This window comes from Zalophus californianus, chromosome 14, assembly GCF_009762305.2.
Source record: "Zalophus californianus isolate mZalCal1 chromosome 14, mZalCal1.pri.v2, whole genome shotgun sequence".
In the NCBI taxonomy this organism is placed as follows: Eukaryota; Metazoa; Chordata; class Mammalia; order Carnivora; family Otariidae; genus Zalophus; species Zalophus californianus.
The window spans coordinates 77,648,951-77,666,482 of record NC_045608.1 but is presented as its reverse complement, the minus strand read 5'-3'; the positions used below and the strand labels follow the sequence as shown (position 1 = coordinate 77,666,482).

General features: G+C 47.3%; 1 protein-coding gene across 4 annotated transcripts in view; it reads left to right on the top strand.

Moving 5' to 3' along the window:
* The window catches only part of CCBE1 (collagen and calcium binding EGF domains 1), a 251,099-nt gene that overhangs the window by 215,231 nt on the left and 18,336 nt on the right, over positions 1-17,532 (top strand). For 3 of the 4 annotated variants that reach the window (XR_003516825.2, XR_003516824.1, XM_027575460.1), the window contains exons 7-10: positions 5,012-5,132; positions 8,175-8,314; positions 8,416-8,451; positions 9,165-9,200. Coding sequence is in view for 2 of the 4 variants with exons in the window: in XM_027575460.1 (XP_027431261.1) it covers positions 5,012-5,132; positions 8,175-8,314; positions 8,416-8,451; positions 9,165-9,200 (333 nt within the window). In the remaining 2 variants the exon portion in view is untranslated. Of the gene's footprint in view, positions 1-5,011; positions 5,133-8,174; positions 8,315-8,415; positions 8,452-9,164; positions 9,201-10,826; positions 11,305-17,532 lie in introns of those variants that run through there. The other variant, XM_027575458.1, reaches the window with a different exon arrangement.

The following is a 17,532-nucleotide window of genomic DNA, read 5'->3' as shown; positions in this document are numbered from 1 at the left end:
TGTTCAACAAACATTCAAGCAGCCCTTAGTGAGAACCACAGCTACCAGCAGATCAATGGGCAGAGAAGGAGAATGGCTTTGCTGGTCTTTCATATGTTGTTGGCAAAGATCTATATATGTATCCTGTAATCACGATCCTTAGTAGTCTGTGATCCAGTGATAGGGAGAATGGGCGGAACACTTTGTAAGCATAGCACATAAACACATCCCACACATACCCTCAGGTTACACTTGGATTGGTGTTAATATTTATTGAGCAAAGCCAAAAAAGGGTCAATGGAAGAAGTAAGTTCGCGTTTCGTAGGCCAGAGGATTAGGGCTTGGGGGAGGCAGTTTCTCGATATCTCAAGGCCTAAAGCTGTTCTCTGCTTCCTCTCCTGGATAGTTAAAAATCCAGGGGGAGACAAACCATGAGAGATGATGGATTCTGAAAAACAAACTGAGGGTTCTAGAGCGGAGGGGAGTGGGAAGATGTGTTAGCCTGGTGATGGGTATTAAAGAGGGCACATACTGAATGGAGCCCTGGGTGTTATACCCAAACAATGAACCATGGATCACTACATCCAAAACTAATGATGTAGTGTATGGTGATTAACATAACAAAAAAAAAAAATCCGGGAGCTATAGGGAAGCCTTTCCCAGCCTGGAGGATCGTTAGAATAGTGCCACTAAATCTCACGTGTTCGGAAATGCAGTCGCTAAATCAATATCTGGCTTTCCCTTGGCCTCCCTGGCTTTCACAGAATGTCTATTCTAAATTTTGTGTTCTGATACCCGTCACCTTTAGAGACCTTGCTGTAGAGCTCCATACAATCCAGTAGCAAGTACTTAGTACTTAGTACTCCAGTAACTCTCATGAGGTTAACTCTCATGTACTTAGTACTCCAGTACTAAGTGGTAACTCTCGCACACTTAGTACTCCAGTAGCTCGTGCGGTAACTCTCATGTGGTTGGTGGGACTGGAATTGGTCCACCTCATACTGAATTCTGCAAACTCATTGTGGCAAGTCTGACCTAATGCTGGCATTTAAAGGACATTACTAGGAGCAACCCATTTTTCAAGGCACCTGTAAGCATGTGTTGCATTCTGTAGTTGATAAAGCAGTCTTACATCCAGGATCTCATTTAATTCCCACCGTGACACTGTAAGAAAGATGCAGGTATCCTCAGAGAAGTAAAGTCACTGCCCAAGAGGCAGGCTGGACTTCTGCCCCTACGCTGGGGGCAGGATTGCCCATTGGATTTTAACTTCATCTCACTGCAATAGATGCCCTCTGTTCTTTCAGAAAATGTACGACATCTACCCAAATACACTTGGACCAAGGAGTAGGTACTGGGTGTCTTGGACCATGGCCAACCCCATGATAGAAAATGGTATGCAGACATGCTGAATTGCCCCGTGAGTGTAGTCCGCAAAACCCCAACTGTGGGGAACTCAACAGTTCCAGAACTGCCCTGGGTTCTTTGGTGGGTAAATTGTAAGGAAAAGAATGAGGTGGAGCCGCGACCTGCGGATTGAAGGAAACTTAAAAGACCTGTCGTTTTTGTACAATGAACAAGAGTAAACCATAGTATGTGGGCATGCATAGTTAGGTTATTTTGAAATTATTTTTATTTTTTTACAATTTTTACGTTTTTATTTAAATTCCAGTTAGTTAAATACAGTGTAATATTAGTTTCAGGTGCACAATATAGTGATTCAGCATTTCCACACATCACACTGTGCTCGTCACAACAAGTGCGCTCTTTAATCCCCGTCACCTATTTAACCCATCCCCACGCACCTCCCTCTGGTGACCATCAGTTTGTTGTCTATAGTTAAAAGTCTGTTTCTTGGTTTGCCTCCCCTTTAAAATTATTTTTAAAACACGGGAAGTTATTAAAATCAGGATAGCGGTACTTTTAGGGGGGAAGGATGAGACTGTCATTGGGTCAGCGCACATGAAGGGTGACTTCTGGTAAGTGGCTAAGTACCGTTTTTTTGACTTAGTTTTCGTAAAAAAGGTACTTGCCTTATACTCACTTGCTAGGATATGGAGTTGTGGGGTTTCCAGATTCTGTGCTTTTATTTTCCAATAAGAAGTTTTTAAAAATTGCATGCAGACCCCAGTGGCTCCAGCTCCATAATTTCTTTCTTTGGTTTGGGAAGGGGGAAAAAGTGATTTGGCTAAAAGGGAGATTTGGGAATAGGTAAAATATCCATCATATAACTCATAAAGAGGGTGCCGGGCCTGTCAGCTCTTCCTGTCAGAGGCAAGGAAGCCAGTTTTCTGAAAGCCCCTGTGTTCCTGCTGCATGGACCGTTTGGTTTGAGGTGGACGCCACTGCAGAGCATGAATGATGACTCGGGAGGGGTTTGGTGAGCACCTGCTATGCCTTACGGTGGGCTGGGAGAGGAGGGAATCTGTGGAATCAAGTCCTGCCTTCGTAAACTGTCCTATCTGGGCAATCGAGCCAGTGGTGTGAGTCCGCCAACCGTTGCCACGTGGAAGGGGACAGACAGCCTCCGAAGGTAGAGGTCAGTGGGGTTTCAGAGGCATGCGCACATTGGCGGCCCGCCGTCTGCGTTTGCACATTCCAGCACTGCCTTTAGTGCCAGGCAAAGAAATGACTTCTCAGTCGTTTGTGACCTCCTCTGCTACCTTGATCTAGTTGCTCTGCAAAAGGGGCCTTCTCAGGATGTTGGGAAGACTCATCCATACTAAAGTGACTGGAGATGCTTTGCTGAGGATCACTGGTAATGTTGAGAGAGGCCGCTTGGTGTTAGGAGCACAGATTCCAGAACCATATAAGCTAAGCTTAAATCCTAGCCCCGCTACGTGCTGGATGTATGACCCTAGGGAAGTGACTTAATGTCTTTGTGCCTCCCTTCTATTAAAAGGGGATGACAGGTAGAGGGAGAAGCTAAAAAAAAAAAAAAAAAATGACAAAACTATTTTTGTTTTCATGATGATCAAATGAGTTAACATTTACAAAGGACCTAAAACAGTATTTGCTACTTAGAGCTTTGTAAATGTTTACCAAGTAACATTTCTTTAAAGATTTATTTGAGGGACGCCTGGGGGCCTCAGTCAGTTCAGCGTCTGCCTTCGGCTCAGGTCATGAACCCAGGGTCCTGGGCTCGAGCCCCGCATCAGGCTCTCTGCTCAGCAGGAAGCCTGCTTCTCCCTCTGCCTGCCACTCCCCCCTGGTTGTGCTCTCTCTCTCTCCATCTCTCTCTCTGACAAATAAATAAATAAAATCTTTAAAGATAACTATTTACTTGAGAGAGTGAGTGAGCATGGGGGGCAGGAGCAGAGGGAGAGGATCGCAAGCAGACATCCCACTGAGTGCAGAGCCTGATGTGGGGCCCAATCTCACGACCCTGAGATCACGACCTGAGCCAAAACCAAGAGTCGGGGGCTTAACTGAGCCACCCTAAATAATGTTAGTTGTATGTCCTTACAAAGTGCTTTACAGCAGCACCTACCCGATTCATACCAACAGCTTTATGAGATACTTTATGACGAAGGCTAATAATATGAGATAGTGATATTCATGATTCTGTCAATTGGAATCCAGGATAATGTAGACTCTTCCTATATTACTATGACCTTTGCAAATACCTGCATCCCACAAGCCCATGCTCTGCTGTGTTTGTGCAGCAAGTCAAGCCAGGGACCCTGCACACCTGCTGGGATGTAATTACCCAGCGCCAGGTCAGCCGGAAATGGAGGTTGACATTTACTGGGTCACCTCATGACATTTACAAGGGAGCAAAGAGAGCTGGTCTCATCCTCCAGGCTTGATCCCTCAGATCCAAAGATGGGTGTAGGGCATCAGAGCATGCCAGGGCTAGGGAGGAAGTCTGCCATGCTCCTTCTCTTGGCCTCTGTCACCGTCTAGACCCAGGGTTTCCAAGCAGGGCCTCCTCTAAAAGGATATAGGGACAGATGTAATATGTTCCAGAAAATCTCAGAGATAACCTGGTTTCTGCAGGACTCCAGGATCCAAAGCCTTCTGGAAGGGATAGCCCTGACCCTCATAAATGGGCCTTTCTCCACCTGACTTTGTACCCCCAAATTAGCTTCTTGAAAGAAAGAGACCAGAACTACCATTTTATCAAGTCACTTACTATGTTTCAGGTCCTGCGCTGGGCACCTGACCTACATTTTCCATTAAAATCCCCACGGCCCTAAAGGTGGGGGGTGGTATTCCCTTTTATTGGTGAGGAAAATGGAGGTTCGTAGGGTTCAGTTCTCCCCGAAAGTCTCACGGATTCACATAGCTTACCTGACCTCAAGGAATGGGAAGGCCATTTGTCTGGGCGGCCCCTCTGGCTTCCCCTAGAGTGAGCTGCCCACAACCCAGGAGGGAAAGCGAAGAGGAAGCTCTGGTGCCCTTTATGCCCTAGTTTCAGAAGTTACACACCATCACCTCTGCCATGTTTGTTATTGGAAACGAGTCTCAAAGAACAGCCCACACTCAGAGGGCGAAAGTTAGCCTCCACCTTTTGAAGGTAGGAGTATCCGCAACTTTGTGGACATATTTTTCCATCACGGTCACTGTTTGCCACCAGTTCCCGAACACCTGAGTGTGTAGGTGAACCGTAGGCCACGTTCCTGGTCCTGGCTCCCAAGGCTGAGGGCCCATGTCTTGATCACCATTGTCACCTTAGAACCAAGCACAGGGCCTGGCGCATACTAGATACTAAGTAAAATAACAAATTGAAAGTCTGAAACAGGGAGATTCTATCAGTTATGGGAATAATGAGTCTAATGATATCTAGACTATCTGGAGCCTGTCCAGTTTTGTCCACTAACCAGCCAAGTGATCTCATACAAGTAATTTTCACTGGAAGGCGTCTGGATTTGGAAGGGGATCTCTGCTGCCCCCTTGAGCTCTAACTGGCTTGGATAGAGGAGAATGACCACCAAAAGGATTTGTAGCCCCTGCAAACACACAAATGCGAACCAGCTTCCTGGCCGTGGAGCCGTCACTTCCTGACCAGGGGATCCTCTTCTCTTTCCAGATTGCCCTGCTCCCCAACAATGCTGCCGACCTGGGCAAGTACATCACAGGCAACAAGGTGCTGGCCTCAAACGCCTACCTTCCGGGACCTCCTGGGCTGCCTGGGGGCCAGGGCCCTCCAGGTGAGTGGGGAGGAGAGCAAAGGAGGGGGACAGAGCCACCAGCTGCTGCCTGCTGGGAGCTCACGCAAGTGCAGGCTGGACCGGGTCCAGACTGCATGGGTGAGGGCAGCCGCAGGATTCCGGGGAGCTCCCACACCCGTGTCATGAGATGCTTGTGGGAATTGTGTCCTCGAGCTGAGAAACCCTCATAACTGGGAGAAATCTGGAAGAAGAAGGTCATTGTCCTGGGCTTGGGTAAGATTCTTAGAGATCATTTTCAGTTACGGAGAAACAAAATGAAGACTTATTTTTAGTGTTAATGTACAGAAATAGAATTGGGTGAGGAACCCGTGGGGGCACATCAGCCAGCCATAACACCTCGTGGCCAGCCTCATTTCTAGTGTTCCTCAGTCTTACTTCCTCCTTCCCCTATTGTTTATGAACACACTCACATTTGTATTTCTTTATATACATAGATCTATATATTTTTCTTCGAAGTCAACTTCGCTGAGATACAATTATATACGGTAAAATGTACCCCTTTAATCCAGTTCAACAAGTTCTGAGGAATGTATACGTCTTATATCAAGCTCGCTCTTACCACTACCCTGTATCAAGATATAGAATATTTCCATCACCCCCAAAAAGTTCCCTTGTGCCCCTTTGCAATCTACTCCCCTGTCCCCACCTGTAGGCAACCACCAACCTGCTTTCTATCACTACTTTTGTCTGTTCTAGAACCTCAGAGCAATGGAATCTCATCATGGGTGTGCTTTTTGTCTGACTTCCTCACTCAGCATATTGCTTTAGAGATCCACCCTCATCGCTTGAAGAAAATACCAAATGTCCTATCGTTCCATCAGGAAATATATAATGAGAACTTTATTTTTCTTTTTAACAAATGTTTGGGGTTTTTTTTTTTTTTTTGAGAGAGAGAGAACGAGAGCACAAGCAGGGGTGTGGCAGGGAGACGGAGAGGGAGAAGCAGACTCCCCGCAAAGCAGGGAGCCCGATGTGGGGCTCGATCCCAGGACGCTGGGATCATGACCTGAGTTGAAAGCAGACACTTAACCGACTGAGCCACCCAGGTGCCCTACAATGAGAACTTTAAAAAATAGTGACATGATGTTTTATATTTTATTATAAGTCCCTCCATAGATAAGATAGATCAACAGAATCCACACCAGTAAAGGAAATGATATTAGTGTTAGCGGATGATTCGAAAATATGGAGTGTCTTCTCCCTGATTATCATTGCTTAGTAGTGTGCTCGGTGTTATGAATGACAGCCTGGCCTTCTAATGACAAAGACAAGACACAAAGAGCAAAGGCAAATAGAAGAAAACATATCTGCCTGCCCCTAAGTAAGTGAACAGGTGCTTCCTGCTGTGGGAGCTTACAGGAGAGACCACGGTGGCCTGCAGTGATCCCAGGACTTGGGTTTGACCTGGACATGGAAGAGTGGGAGGGTTTGTTCAAGAATATGGGCAGATTTGAGGTTGGAAGTTCAACAACAAACAAAGGCTCCAAATTCCTTCCAGACTATTTATTTGTTTTCTTTTTCACTTACATCTTGATCTCCTGGTTTCTACCAAACATACCAAACTGGGTCTCAGTCTATACAGGGAACAAGAACTGGTCCAGGACCTTGGTTGACCTTGTTCACTCCCTTGGCCCAAGGTACTCTGGGCCACGGTGAAATTTTCTCCAGATCCTCCTACTGGCAGCTTCTTGCTGCTTCTAAGTAGATATGGGTCTCCTTGCAAATTGATTCCCAGCACAGAGTTCCCTACCCTTCTCTAAGAGTATGTTCTTGCTCTGCTTCCCTGGAGGAAGGTCATCTCTAGGCCAGTCTACAAATCACTCCAACAAGGACAAATGAAGTAGAAACAAGAGTACCATTGGCTGGCTGTCTTCTTAATGAATGACTTGCTAGCTTTCCTTTCCAATTCTGCCATCTGGTTTCTAACAGAGTTTGAGCTGTCCAGGGTCCTTGATGGAGCAGACAGTAACAGAGGACTAACTTTAGCAAAGGACTGTGCCCTTACTTTGTCCTCCAATCCTTTCTTTCTCTCTCTCTCCTTATTTCCAGCGTCAGTTTGTGATGTCCTCCATTGAGATGTACTGGGGCAGCTTAGAGAGATAAAAAGGTTTCTCTTATCCGTAACTAAAAGTCCAGTCCCAGGGCTTATGATGAATCACAGACTGGAGTGTCAGCACAGGAAACTACACTGGGTTGGAATCCGTTGGCGTTGGTGGTGAGGGGGTGGTTGCTGCTCCCCGACCCCCTTCTTATGTGTAAGATGTTGCCATTCACACATCAAAGCCCCACATTCTAAGGACACTTGACATACAGTGATCTCTGAAGTTCATTGATTGTGTAAATGAGGGCAAAATTAGGATAGCCACTATCAAGAAAAGAACAGGTGTTGGCGGGGATGTGGAGAAAAGGGGTCCCTTGCACCGTGTTGGCAGGAATGCAAACTGGTGTGGCCACTGTGGAAGACAGGATGGAGGTTCCTCAAAAAATTAAAAGTGGAACTAATATGATCCAGCCATCCCACATGTGGGTATGATATCCAAAAGAATCCAAAGCAAGATCTCGAAGAGATGTTTGCATACCTGTACACGTGACAACAGTATGCGCAATAGCCAAGCTACCTGTGTCCATCAGTGGATGAATGGATAAACCACAGGTGGTATACACAGCAGTGGAATATTACTCTGTTGTGTATGTGCATATGGATATAGTTACGTGCATCTATATTTGATGTATAGCTAATGTACACACATGCATTATATAGTATTAGGGCACACAATGAAGTAAGAGAAGGGGTGTCGAGATGTTTTTGGAGAAATGTGGTCTACCATGATTATATAAGGATGGAGAATTCCGCTCATGTTAAGTTTAAAATGACTACGGGGCATCTTAGTAGAGCTATCAGAAGGCAAATGGCAGATTGCAAAGACAAATGGCTGCAAAGGACTCCCAGACTCTCTGGTCATCCAGAGCCCTTGTCCTCCTCGCGGGATGTGGAGCTAATGAGCTGTTCTCTGATTACAGGCTCACCAGGACCAAAGGGGAGCCCGGGCTTCCCCGGTATGCCGGGCCCTCCCGGGCAGCCCGGCCCGCGGGGCTCAATGGGACCCATGGGACCATCTCCTGATCTGTCCCACATTAAGCAAGGCCGGAGGGGCCCTGTGGTCAGTATTTTATCGGAGATCCATTTACTGTTGTTGGGGACAGCGTGTGTTCTTGTCCCATGCGTTTTCCTTCTGTTGAACTAGATCCCTTTGTCTTGTAGGGTCCGCCAGGTGCGCCCGGAAGAGATGGCTCTAAGGTCAGTCTTATGAGTGGTCCCTTATAGCCCAAGTTTCCCCGGTTGCAACCTACTGGGCAGGCAACAAGTAAAGCCCAAGCACTGCGCCCTCTTCCCACTTTGTACATAACAAAATTGAGACATTCTTTTCCCCCAAGGTGGAAAGAAAATCTAAGATGTAAACAACCGTAATAACAACAACAACAACAAAAGCAACCACCAAAACCACCCCTAAGAATGAGCACCGCTGTACATTTTAAACAGGCCTCTGTGGAGCAGGGGGTTTTTCTCTTGGGCCAGTGTTCTTCAGCAGGGCTGTGTGGTGTGTCCCGTCTCCTTTGACTTGTTTGCATCAAGAACAGGAAAAGCTCCGGGCTCTGCGAGTGGGTGCTTTCACTTCCACAGCTCCCTGCTGCTCCCCCCGCAAATAAGTCAGAGTGCATTAGTTTAGAAAGTTGATAAGTTACTGCACACTTTGCCTGGAAATACAGGCATTCCTCTTGTCTGATCTGGTTTGAAAATACGCGGCCCTGGGGGAAATCGGAATGAGAGACACTTGACCCCAGCAGTTCTGTTCAAACAAATGGTCCCTTGAGTCCAGCTGCAAGCTTCCATTTGTTTCTGATAGAAAATACGTGTTTGTGTAGGGCAATGGTGATGGTGGGGGTCTACATAGAGCCCAGGGGTGGCTTCCCACGTGGTCCCCCAAGCTAATCTGACCTTTCTGCTTGCAGGGGGAGAGAGGAGCTCCTGGACCCAGAGGGTCGCCGGTGAGTAGCACTATCTGCCCTGCTCCCTCGGGGGGAATGTCCTCCAGGGTGTAGCTCTGATGAGCCTGTAAGATGGTCTTACCAGCAAGAGCCAGCCCCTTCTAGCCATGACTCAGCTACCCGAGGGGAACATGGGGGTTTAGAGGAGAATCATGGAGGACTTTAAGAGCTAATTGGGATTAATTTTTTTTTCTTTTGTCGTGGCTAATCTTCATGTGGAAGCTCTTCTCTTAAGATTCAGAAAAAAACCAGTATGCCGTGAGTCTTATTTCCAAGTATGTCCTAAAACATGTGACGGGGCTGTCATAACTCTGAACACTTAAGAGTTTAGCCAGCGCTGCAACTCTAGCAGGTCCAATGAGCAGGCCTATCCCAAAACCCCGCAGACACATGCGTGGCTGCTTAGGACCGCCGAGAATACGTTGGCTTGGATATATGTTGGTGTCTGGGAGATTAAAAAATGAAAATTAGTAGTGTCCAAAGCACAGAAGGGTCAAGCAAGTCCATTGCTTTTGAAAAGATCAGTGTCATTTCTGAAGACCAACAGACAGCCTCGGCTGAGATGCAGGAGGTCTGGGTTCTCATCTCAACCCTTCCACCGATGAGCTGTCTTGTCCTGGCCATCCTTAGCACCCCCGGATGTCTGTCCGTCGGCTCACCTGTGCAATGGCAAGTGGAATCTGAGCTGCCACTCTTCAAATGAGCATCAGTGACTATCAGAACACTCTCCGCCACTAAGGGCTTTGCAGATAGAGTTTTGAAAGCGGCAGCTACAGCATCGGAGGCTGGGCGTGATAAGGATTTTACTGCAAAGCCGCTAACAAGCCCAAACCTTGCCAGTTCGCGTGTTATGTTGACATGCCCCACACAGCGCGACATAGAAGTTAAAGCTTAACAAATACTAGGCAATGATAAAACGTGTTCAATCCATAGAAAAGGAAGGCCTTGGACCTTTCCCAGTCAATGGGGAATGGATGGCTTTACAACATACTTTCACCTGCATTCAGGTCACAGTTATAGTCAATGATCCTTATTAACATTTTAATCATTTCCTTTTTTAAAAGATAACATTTAGAGCATTTTTGATGCTCTAAGCCCTTTATATATATATATATAAAAACTCATTTGGATCCTCACTTACGAAACCCTATGATGTTGAGGCTATTATAATCTCCAGATTGGGAGATGGAAACCCAAAGAAATTGAGTAACCTGCCCAAGACCAGCTAGTAAGTGACAAAGCTGAGATTCAAACCCAACAGAATCCCAGCCTCTTGACCACTACTCTACGCTACCCTGTTTTCTTTGGAAAGTAACGTAGGAGTGTTCTTCTCCTATTCTTTCATTCTACCAGATTTGATGTAGCTGAGAATTGGGAGGGAGGAGAGAGTATGTGTCACCACAGCTCATACGGGAGATGAAGGAATTAGGAGGCAATCTTAAGAACGCCCCCCCCCCCCAACCTGGCTACCATAGTAGTTGTTTACTCCATTTGGGACGCAGAGTTATCAACTAAGTAGTTGCCATCAAGCAGGGGGAGTAGCAAATCAAGGAGCCCATAGAAGCCATGGCTTTGCACAGGATTGAGTCTGTGGTCTTCTGGCTTTGATTCCTCTCCTGTGCACAGGGACCCCCTGGGTCTTTTGACTTCCTGCTGCTTATGCTGGCTGACATCCGCAATGACATCGCTGAGCTGCAGGAGAAGGTGTTTGGGCACCGGACACACTCTTCAGCAGAGGAGTTCCCTTCACCTCAGGAATTTTCCAGTTATCCGGAAACCATGGATTTTGGCTCTGGAGATGAGTACCCAAAAAGAACCGAGATGAGAGACTTGGGACCCACCAGAGACTTTTACCCTTAGCACATCCCATCATCGTCATGCCAAAGGAGGAGCAAAGAGTGTTTTCACCTGCAGTTAAATCATATACAGAGAAAGAAAGAAAAAAACCCGAGCCAGTGGAGACCTAGAAAAGATACATCTTAAATTTCTTTCACTCTTTTCCTGCCTTTTCCCTCCTGCTTGTTCTAAATAATGTTTTCAGAGTCCCCTGCTAGAGACATGGGGGAGTAAGTCACTCATTTATCTCCTTACCTCCAAGAGCCAGCTGGGGCCGGGGGGCGGGGGGGGGGGGGGACACATTGGAACTTTCCTTGTAGTTCCTTCTTGTTCACAACTTTCTGGATTTCTGAGTTAAGTACTCTCATGGTGTCTTAAAGTTTGGCAGAATATCCAAAAGGGAAAGGTGGCAAGGTGAGCTCTGAGAAGACTTGAGGTTACTTATTTAAAAAAAAAAAAAAGTTATGTGTCCAAAATAGACTATTACTCAGTATCAAAATTAGCCTTCTTTAATTAAAAGGGGGAAGACAACAGTGTATGTTTACCTTGGTGGATAATTCTTTTTCCTTGTCAATCTAATATATTTTAAATATTCTATCCTCTTATCCAACCTTGTTTCCCAATTTTGATTAAAGGAAGGAGGGAAATAAGGAGCAGAGATTAGGGAAGATGGAGGAAAATTATAGTCCTATATTTCCTGTCCTATAAATTGCCACATTCTAAATTCCAATGTGACTGTTAAGGGTTTGTGCCATGCATATCTGTAAGTTTCCTCTTCAGAGAAGATTATTACTGTAGGAGTAAATCCTCTTCTCAAAACAAGGTAAATGAATGAAGTGCCCAGATTCTCATTAGAATAATGGGCTCCTGGTTTGCCAAGACATTTTAAAGCTATTTGATCAAATGAATGGGCTTGCTCAGTAAATCACGGACTGTTAAATAAGGGTGGCTGACCCTTAGGGACCCCCGCTGAATGGCCTGACTCTGGGTGCCCAGGAGGGACCATTACGCCGCGATCCTAGTTAGATCAGTGTGCACTGATCCAGCTGGAGGCTGGAAGGAGGTCGCTCGCTTGGGTCACTGGGGAGGGAGAAGGGGAGCCTCAGGCAGGGTCCCTACAGAATCTGCAGAGGCAAGTCAATTGGCACTCCTTGGGAATTGGAAGTCCTTGTCTGGGGCCAGCGAAGCTTGCCAACACAGAGAGTAACACACTATTGGACGTCCTCTTCGATGCCCAGTGAAGAAATAACAATTTTTCTTGTTTGGCAGAAATTTCCTTCCCACTATTGCCATTTTTCCTTAATTTTCCATCATTTAGTCCAAGTTCTAGTTCTCACAGTCCTTCTCCTTGATCCCTCTTCCTCAGCAGAGGTGGGAAGCAGCTGGGAAAGGGGTGTAAAACCTGCCACTGAGTCTATGGTCGCCCATACACCTCTGGGTCCCAGAGGGAGGCGTATCCCAGAAAAGACTTCCTCTGGTTCCTTAGAAATGGGAGCAAGAGAAACCCTGAAGAGACCAGCAGGAGCATCTGCTCCTTTGGAATATCATCGGGGAACCTCTTGGCTTTGATGGGGAGCATACCGTTCTCCTCAAGTCCCCATTGGCATCTGCCACCCAGAAAGGCAGCCACCTGTTTGGGGGCCTTTCCTCCCCCCCCCCCCATACTGAGCCTCACAGATGATGTTGGTCACACTCACACTTGCTCATGGTGCGGTTCCTCTTCCCTGGCCTGCGATTTCTCCCCACATTTCTGGGAGGTATGTGCTTACTTCTCTTTTTCCTTTTTGCCCTTCATTTAACTCTCCTCCTGGGAAAACTTGTTGAAGAGAGAGCTGTTGGTGTGCGGGTGCCCACCACCTTGCCACCTTCTCTCTCCAGAACGCTAGGAAGGGCTCCCGTTTGCGAGTCTCCCCCCGCGACAACGGCCTGCCTGCCCTTGTTGCCATCAGGGTACAAGCACTGACTCCTGTCGGTTAGCTGCTGGCTGGGCTTTCCGTTTCTTCCTCTTGCACAATTCCTGGTGCCAGCCCGCCAGAAGGTCACAGCGACAAGCAAATGCATTCTCAGTGCTCCTTTTCTAGCATTTTCCCTCCGCCTTCAGTCTCTCGAGTCCGATCTCCACAGCCGGGGGCCTCGCCAACCTCGGGTTCACCGAGAGCTGAGCTAAGCAGCTGTTGATTCCCATCTGGAACGCATTTAATGCTGCCTATTTGCAGAACACAATATTTAAAGGGTGTGGATGGATGAGTGCTAAAGCAAATTATTTACAGGCCTTATGAAAAATGATTAGGTCCATCTTTGATTTTTTTTTTTAATGAGGATTTGTGTTTAGAAACATAAACTTCTTTATTGTCAAATGCTCCTAAAATGCAACCAAAACTGCATGTTCGACCAGAGGCTAGGATAATACATATTTAAAAAGGAGAGGAAGCAATATCTGGCATTCATGAGCCTACTCTACATCTTGTTCTCCAGGAAAACACACAAGAACCTGTGTTGTATAACTTCAGTCTGCTAGATGAGGGCAGTTTATAATTGTTCATCCTCAGATTTCCAAAACTTGGACTGCTATTCAGGACCAAATAGGTACTCTGTATGCTCAAATTATACTTTTCCAAAGATAAGACATAATACTGTTACTCCTAATGTATCTTTAGGTTATGGATAGAAAGTCAAAGCTCATTGTCTAAACAGGACTTCTCAAAACCTAATGGGGAATAACATTTGCTACAGCTTTGCTAAGCCACTCCATGTTTTCTGGGGGAGAAAAGATCTTTGTAGAAATGTTGACTTTCATTTTTTGCATTGCATCCTGATAACTAGAATTTAGAATAGGAACCTAATCATTGCTTTTGTTTTTGGAAAGCTGTGGGAATAAAAATAGGCTGTTGAAAATAGTGCAAGGAGAGCATACATTTTAGTTTAGGAAAATCCTCCTCCCTCCCCAATTCCAGGAGGAGAAATTATAAGCTTTACTGTGCCAAAGTGTGGGGGGAGGGTACAAAGGCAAATGCTGCCTTCTCTGTCCTGGGTTAATTCCGGCACCCACCCCTGAGTGAACTGACCAACTGAAGTCCTTTCTACTGTATAAACTCAGGCAGGTGGGTCCATATGCACCCTGGCACACCAAATACCAGGTGAAGGGCATCCCGGTTCTGGTCATGCTCCCTCTCCAGGATTCCCAACTACTCTTTGCCTTGTGATGGCTTTTCCCAGGCAGGCAGGGGCAGATCATCACTGTGACTAGGCGCCAGGTATCTCCTTGCACCGAGAGCAAGTCCCTCATCACACTTTGGGTGTCACTGCCCCTCCAACTCCCCAAGGCCGGCCTGTCACACAGAGACAGGAACCTCATTGTGCAACCTTGACATCTCTCAGATAACCTTCCTGAAAGGGAAATTTATTTGTAGGAATCCAAGCCAAACAGCTAATAGAATAGAGCCATCTCAAGTTATTAATAATGAATTCAGGGAAATAGATGAAGTTTTTCCTGGCATGGTCAGCATGTGTATTTCCCAACAAATCAAAAAATAATTTTCCATTTGAAGGAAAAAAAAAACCCCTCATGACTGTAATTGTTAAAGCATAAAATCTTGGACTTCACAGGCTCCTTCAAAAAATATTACTGCTTTAGGGAAAGCCTAGAAGACAGACCCTTCTACACATCCCCCAGAGACCCTCAGCATTCTTTACGAGATCCCGAGAGCACGTGCCCTGGAGGATTCTGTGTGTGTGTCACAACTGTTTTTATTTTGCAGTAACTAGTCCTATACTTCAGTAGCTGGGTTCATTATTTATAACAGGTCCATACCACGGTTGAGCTAATACTCAGTTATGGATGTGATACTATGAAGTACTTTTGATAAGATTATATATGCTTAATAACAAAGTTATTTTTCTTATGTGGTTGTGCTGTGTTTTGTCCTGATTTCTGATCTTGGGGAATGAGCTGTCTTTTTACAAGATGAAGACAGGGAGATGGAGACATTTCTCCCAAGAGCTGGAACCTGCATTCTGGGGAGGCTGCCTCCTGGGGTCTGAGTGTGGACCCAACATTAGAGTCTGAGTCAAGGTCTAACGGCCCAGGTTCCACTGAATCTGAGTCCCAAAGGCCCGTGTCTCCAGCTGGCGAGGATCCTCGGGGACACCCCTCCCCCCGGGGTGGGCTTTTCAAATCAGAACTCTCTGGGGATCATTGAAGAGGCCTTAGGAGCTCACAAAGTGGAGGCCTGTGAGGGTCCCGCCCCCTAGTCCCATTGTAGTGCAAGCGACTCCATTTTCAGTTGGTTCTGGATTAGAATTCCGCATAAGGTTGCTTTTGGAGGAGAAACTACCTAAAAAAGAGAGAGAATGGGGAGGAAGCCCCTTGAGTTGGTAGCTGAGGTCCCCTATGTGAAGACAAGAAAAAGGGAATTGTCATCAGGTAGGCCTTAGGGGAGGAGGAGTTCCCTACTAAAAAGGGAGGATGCCCCTAAGAGATTTGTAGCACTCATTAGCAGGGTTCCTTTAACATCCTGAAGTTGGCCTGTATTTATACATCTCATTTTCCTTCTGCAAATATTTATCAAATGCTTGTAAGCTGCACACTGTGCTGGGCTCTGCAGACAAAACAGGCAGCGAGAAGCCCTAATCCCCAGCCTCCTGGGAATCTCTGGCAACACAGACAAGGGTCCTCCCAGGCAGATCAATTAATCACGAAACTATGCAGTCACAAACTGTGATAAGCCCTGGGAAGGAAAAGTGCTTGGAGAGCCAGTCCCAGCCCTTGCCAGCGGGAGCCGCCCTGCGCTCCCCGGGCACCCCCGCCCCGCCCCCGCCCAGAGTGGCGCGTGGCACCCAGCAGCACCCAGGGGCACCCACACCGCAGCGCCCAAGCCTCCATCCCTCGCGGAGAAAAGCTTCACAAATCCTCTAGGGGAAATAAGCCCAGGGAGAGCTGCGAGGCTGCTTCATATGTGATCTCTCCAGCCTTCTGAATTTAAACAGCAGCTCGTGACGGGAGCTGGGTGACCGCTCCCCCTCACCGCTTCTGGACAACCCATCCGTGCCGTTGGGTGGTCACCCCCTGCACTTGGGTCTTGATTCTGGCAGAGCTGGAAGCTAGCTGCCTCCCGAGACCCGGCCCCTCAAGTTGTGAAGAAGCTTGCTGTGCTTTTGAAATACTGCCCCCCGCCCCAGCTCCGTGTGCAGATTTTCATCACCTGTTCACGCGCAGCCCCAAGGTTACGGGGTGGCCAGGTGGGCACCTGCGCTCAGCAGCTGGGGGGGCCAGGGTGGGCACAGGCAAAGGCACCTCTGCGAGGGGTTGTGGGGGCAGCCACAGTTGAACAGCAGGACTCTGGGGAGCTGGTGGAGACGGGACGGGAGGCAGGGGCGCGGTCAGTTCCTCCGGCTGCCGAAGCAGGGCAGCGCCTCTGGGGGGCCCTTCTCACCCTTCTGGAGGCTGGCCTTCGAAGAGGTGTCGGCAGGGTCAGTACCTCCCGGAGGCTGTGCGGGACGGGCCGGGCCGTGCACACCCCGCTGCCCGTGCTGGCGGCTGCTGGCCATGCTTGGTGCTCCTGCCTCGAGCATCACACGCTGCTCTCCCTTCACATCTCTGTCTCTCCATCTTCATGTGATATTCTCCTGTCTGTGAGTTCTGTGTCTATATTTTTTCTTTTCTTTTCTTTTGAGAGCATGAGAGCACAAATGGGGGTGGGGTAGGGGTGGGGAGGAAGGGAGGTGCAGAGGGAGAGGGAGAGGGAGAGAATCTCAAGCAGGCTTCATGCCCAGTGCGGAGCCCGACGCGGGGCTCAATCTCACGCCCCAGAGATCATGACCTGAGCTGAAATCACGACTCAGACACTTAACCGACTAAGCCACTCAGCCACCCCTGTTGTCTCTTCTTATAAAGACACTATTTATTAGATGAGGGCTTACCATCCAATGGCCTCATCTCAATTATATCAGCAAAGACCTTAATTCCAAATAAGGTCATGTTCTCCAGTGCCAGGTACACATGAACTTTGGGGAGTGGGGAGGAATACCACTCAACCGAGTACAAGAAGCAAGTTTTCAACCTAATCTTTGGCTTTTATCACCCTGCTTATTTCCTTTAATAGCATCTTTTCAAATCTGAAATTCTTGCCCACTTCAATAAAAATTTATTGAGGGCCAAGGAGAGAGTAGTGATAAAAGCCCTTGCTCTCATCATCGAGATGCATTTTGGTCCAGGCAGACAAACAGATAATGGGTATTAGTCCAGGTTCTCCAGAGAAACCGAACGAATAGGATGAATATATGCGTAGAGACATTGATTGTGTGTGTGCGTGCGTGTGTACACACGTATAAAAGTATACATGTGTATGTATTTACACAGAGTTACTTTAAGAATCGGCTTATGTGACTGGCAGGCTGGAGACCCCAGGAGGAGTTGGTGTTGCAGTTTGAGTCCAAAGGCAGTCTGCTAGCTGAATTCCTTCTTTGGGGTAGGTCAGTGTTTTTCTGTTAAGGCCTT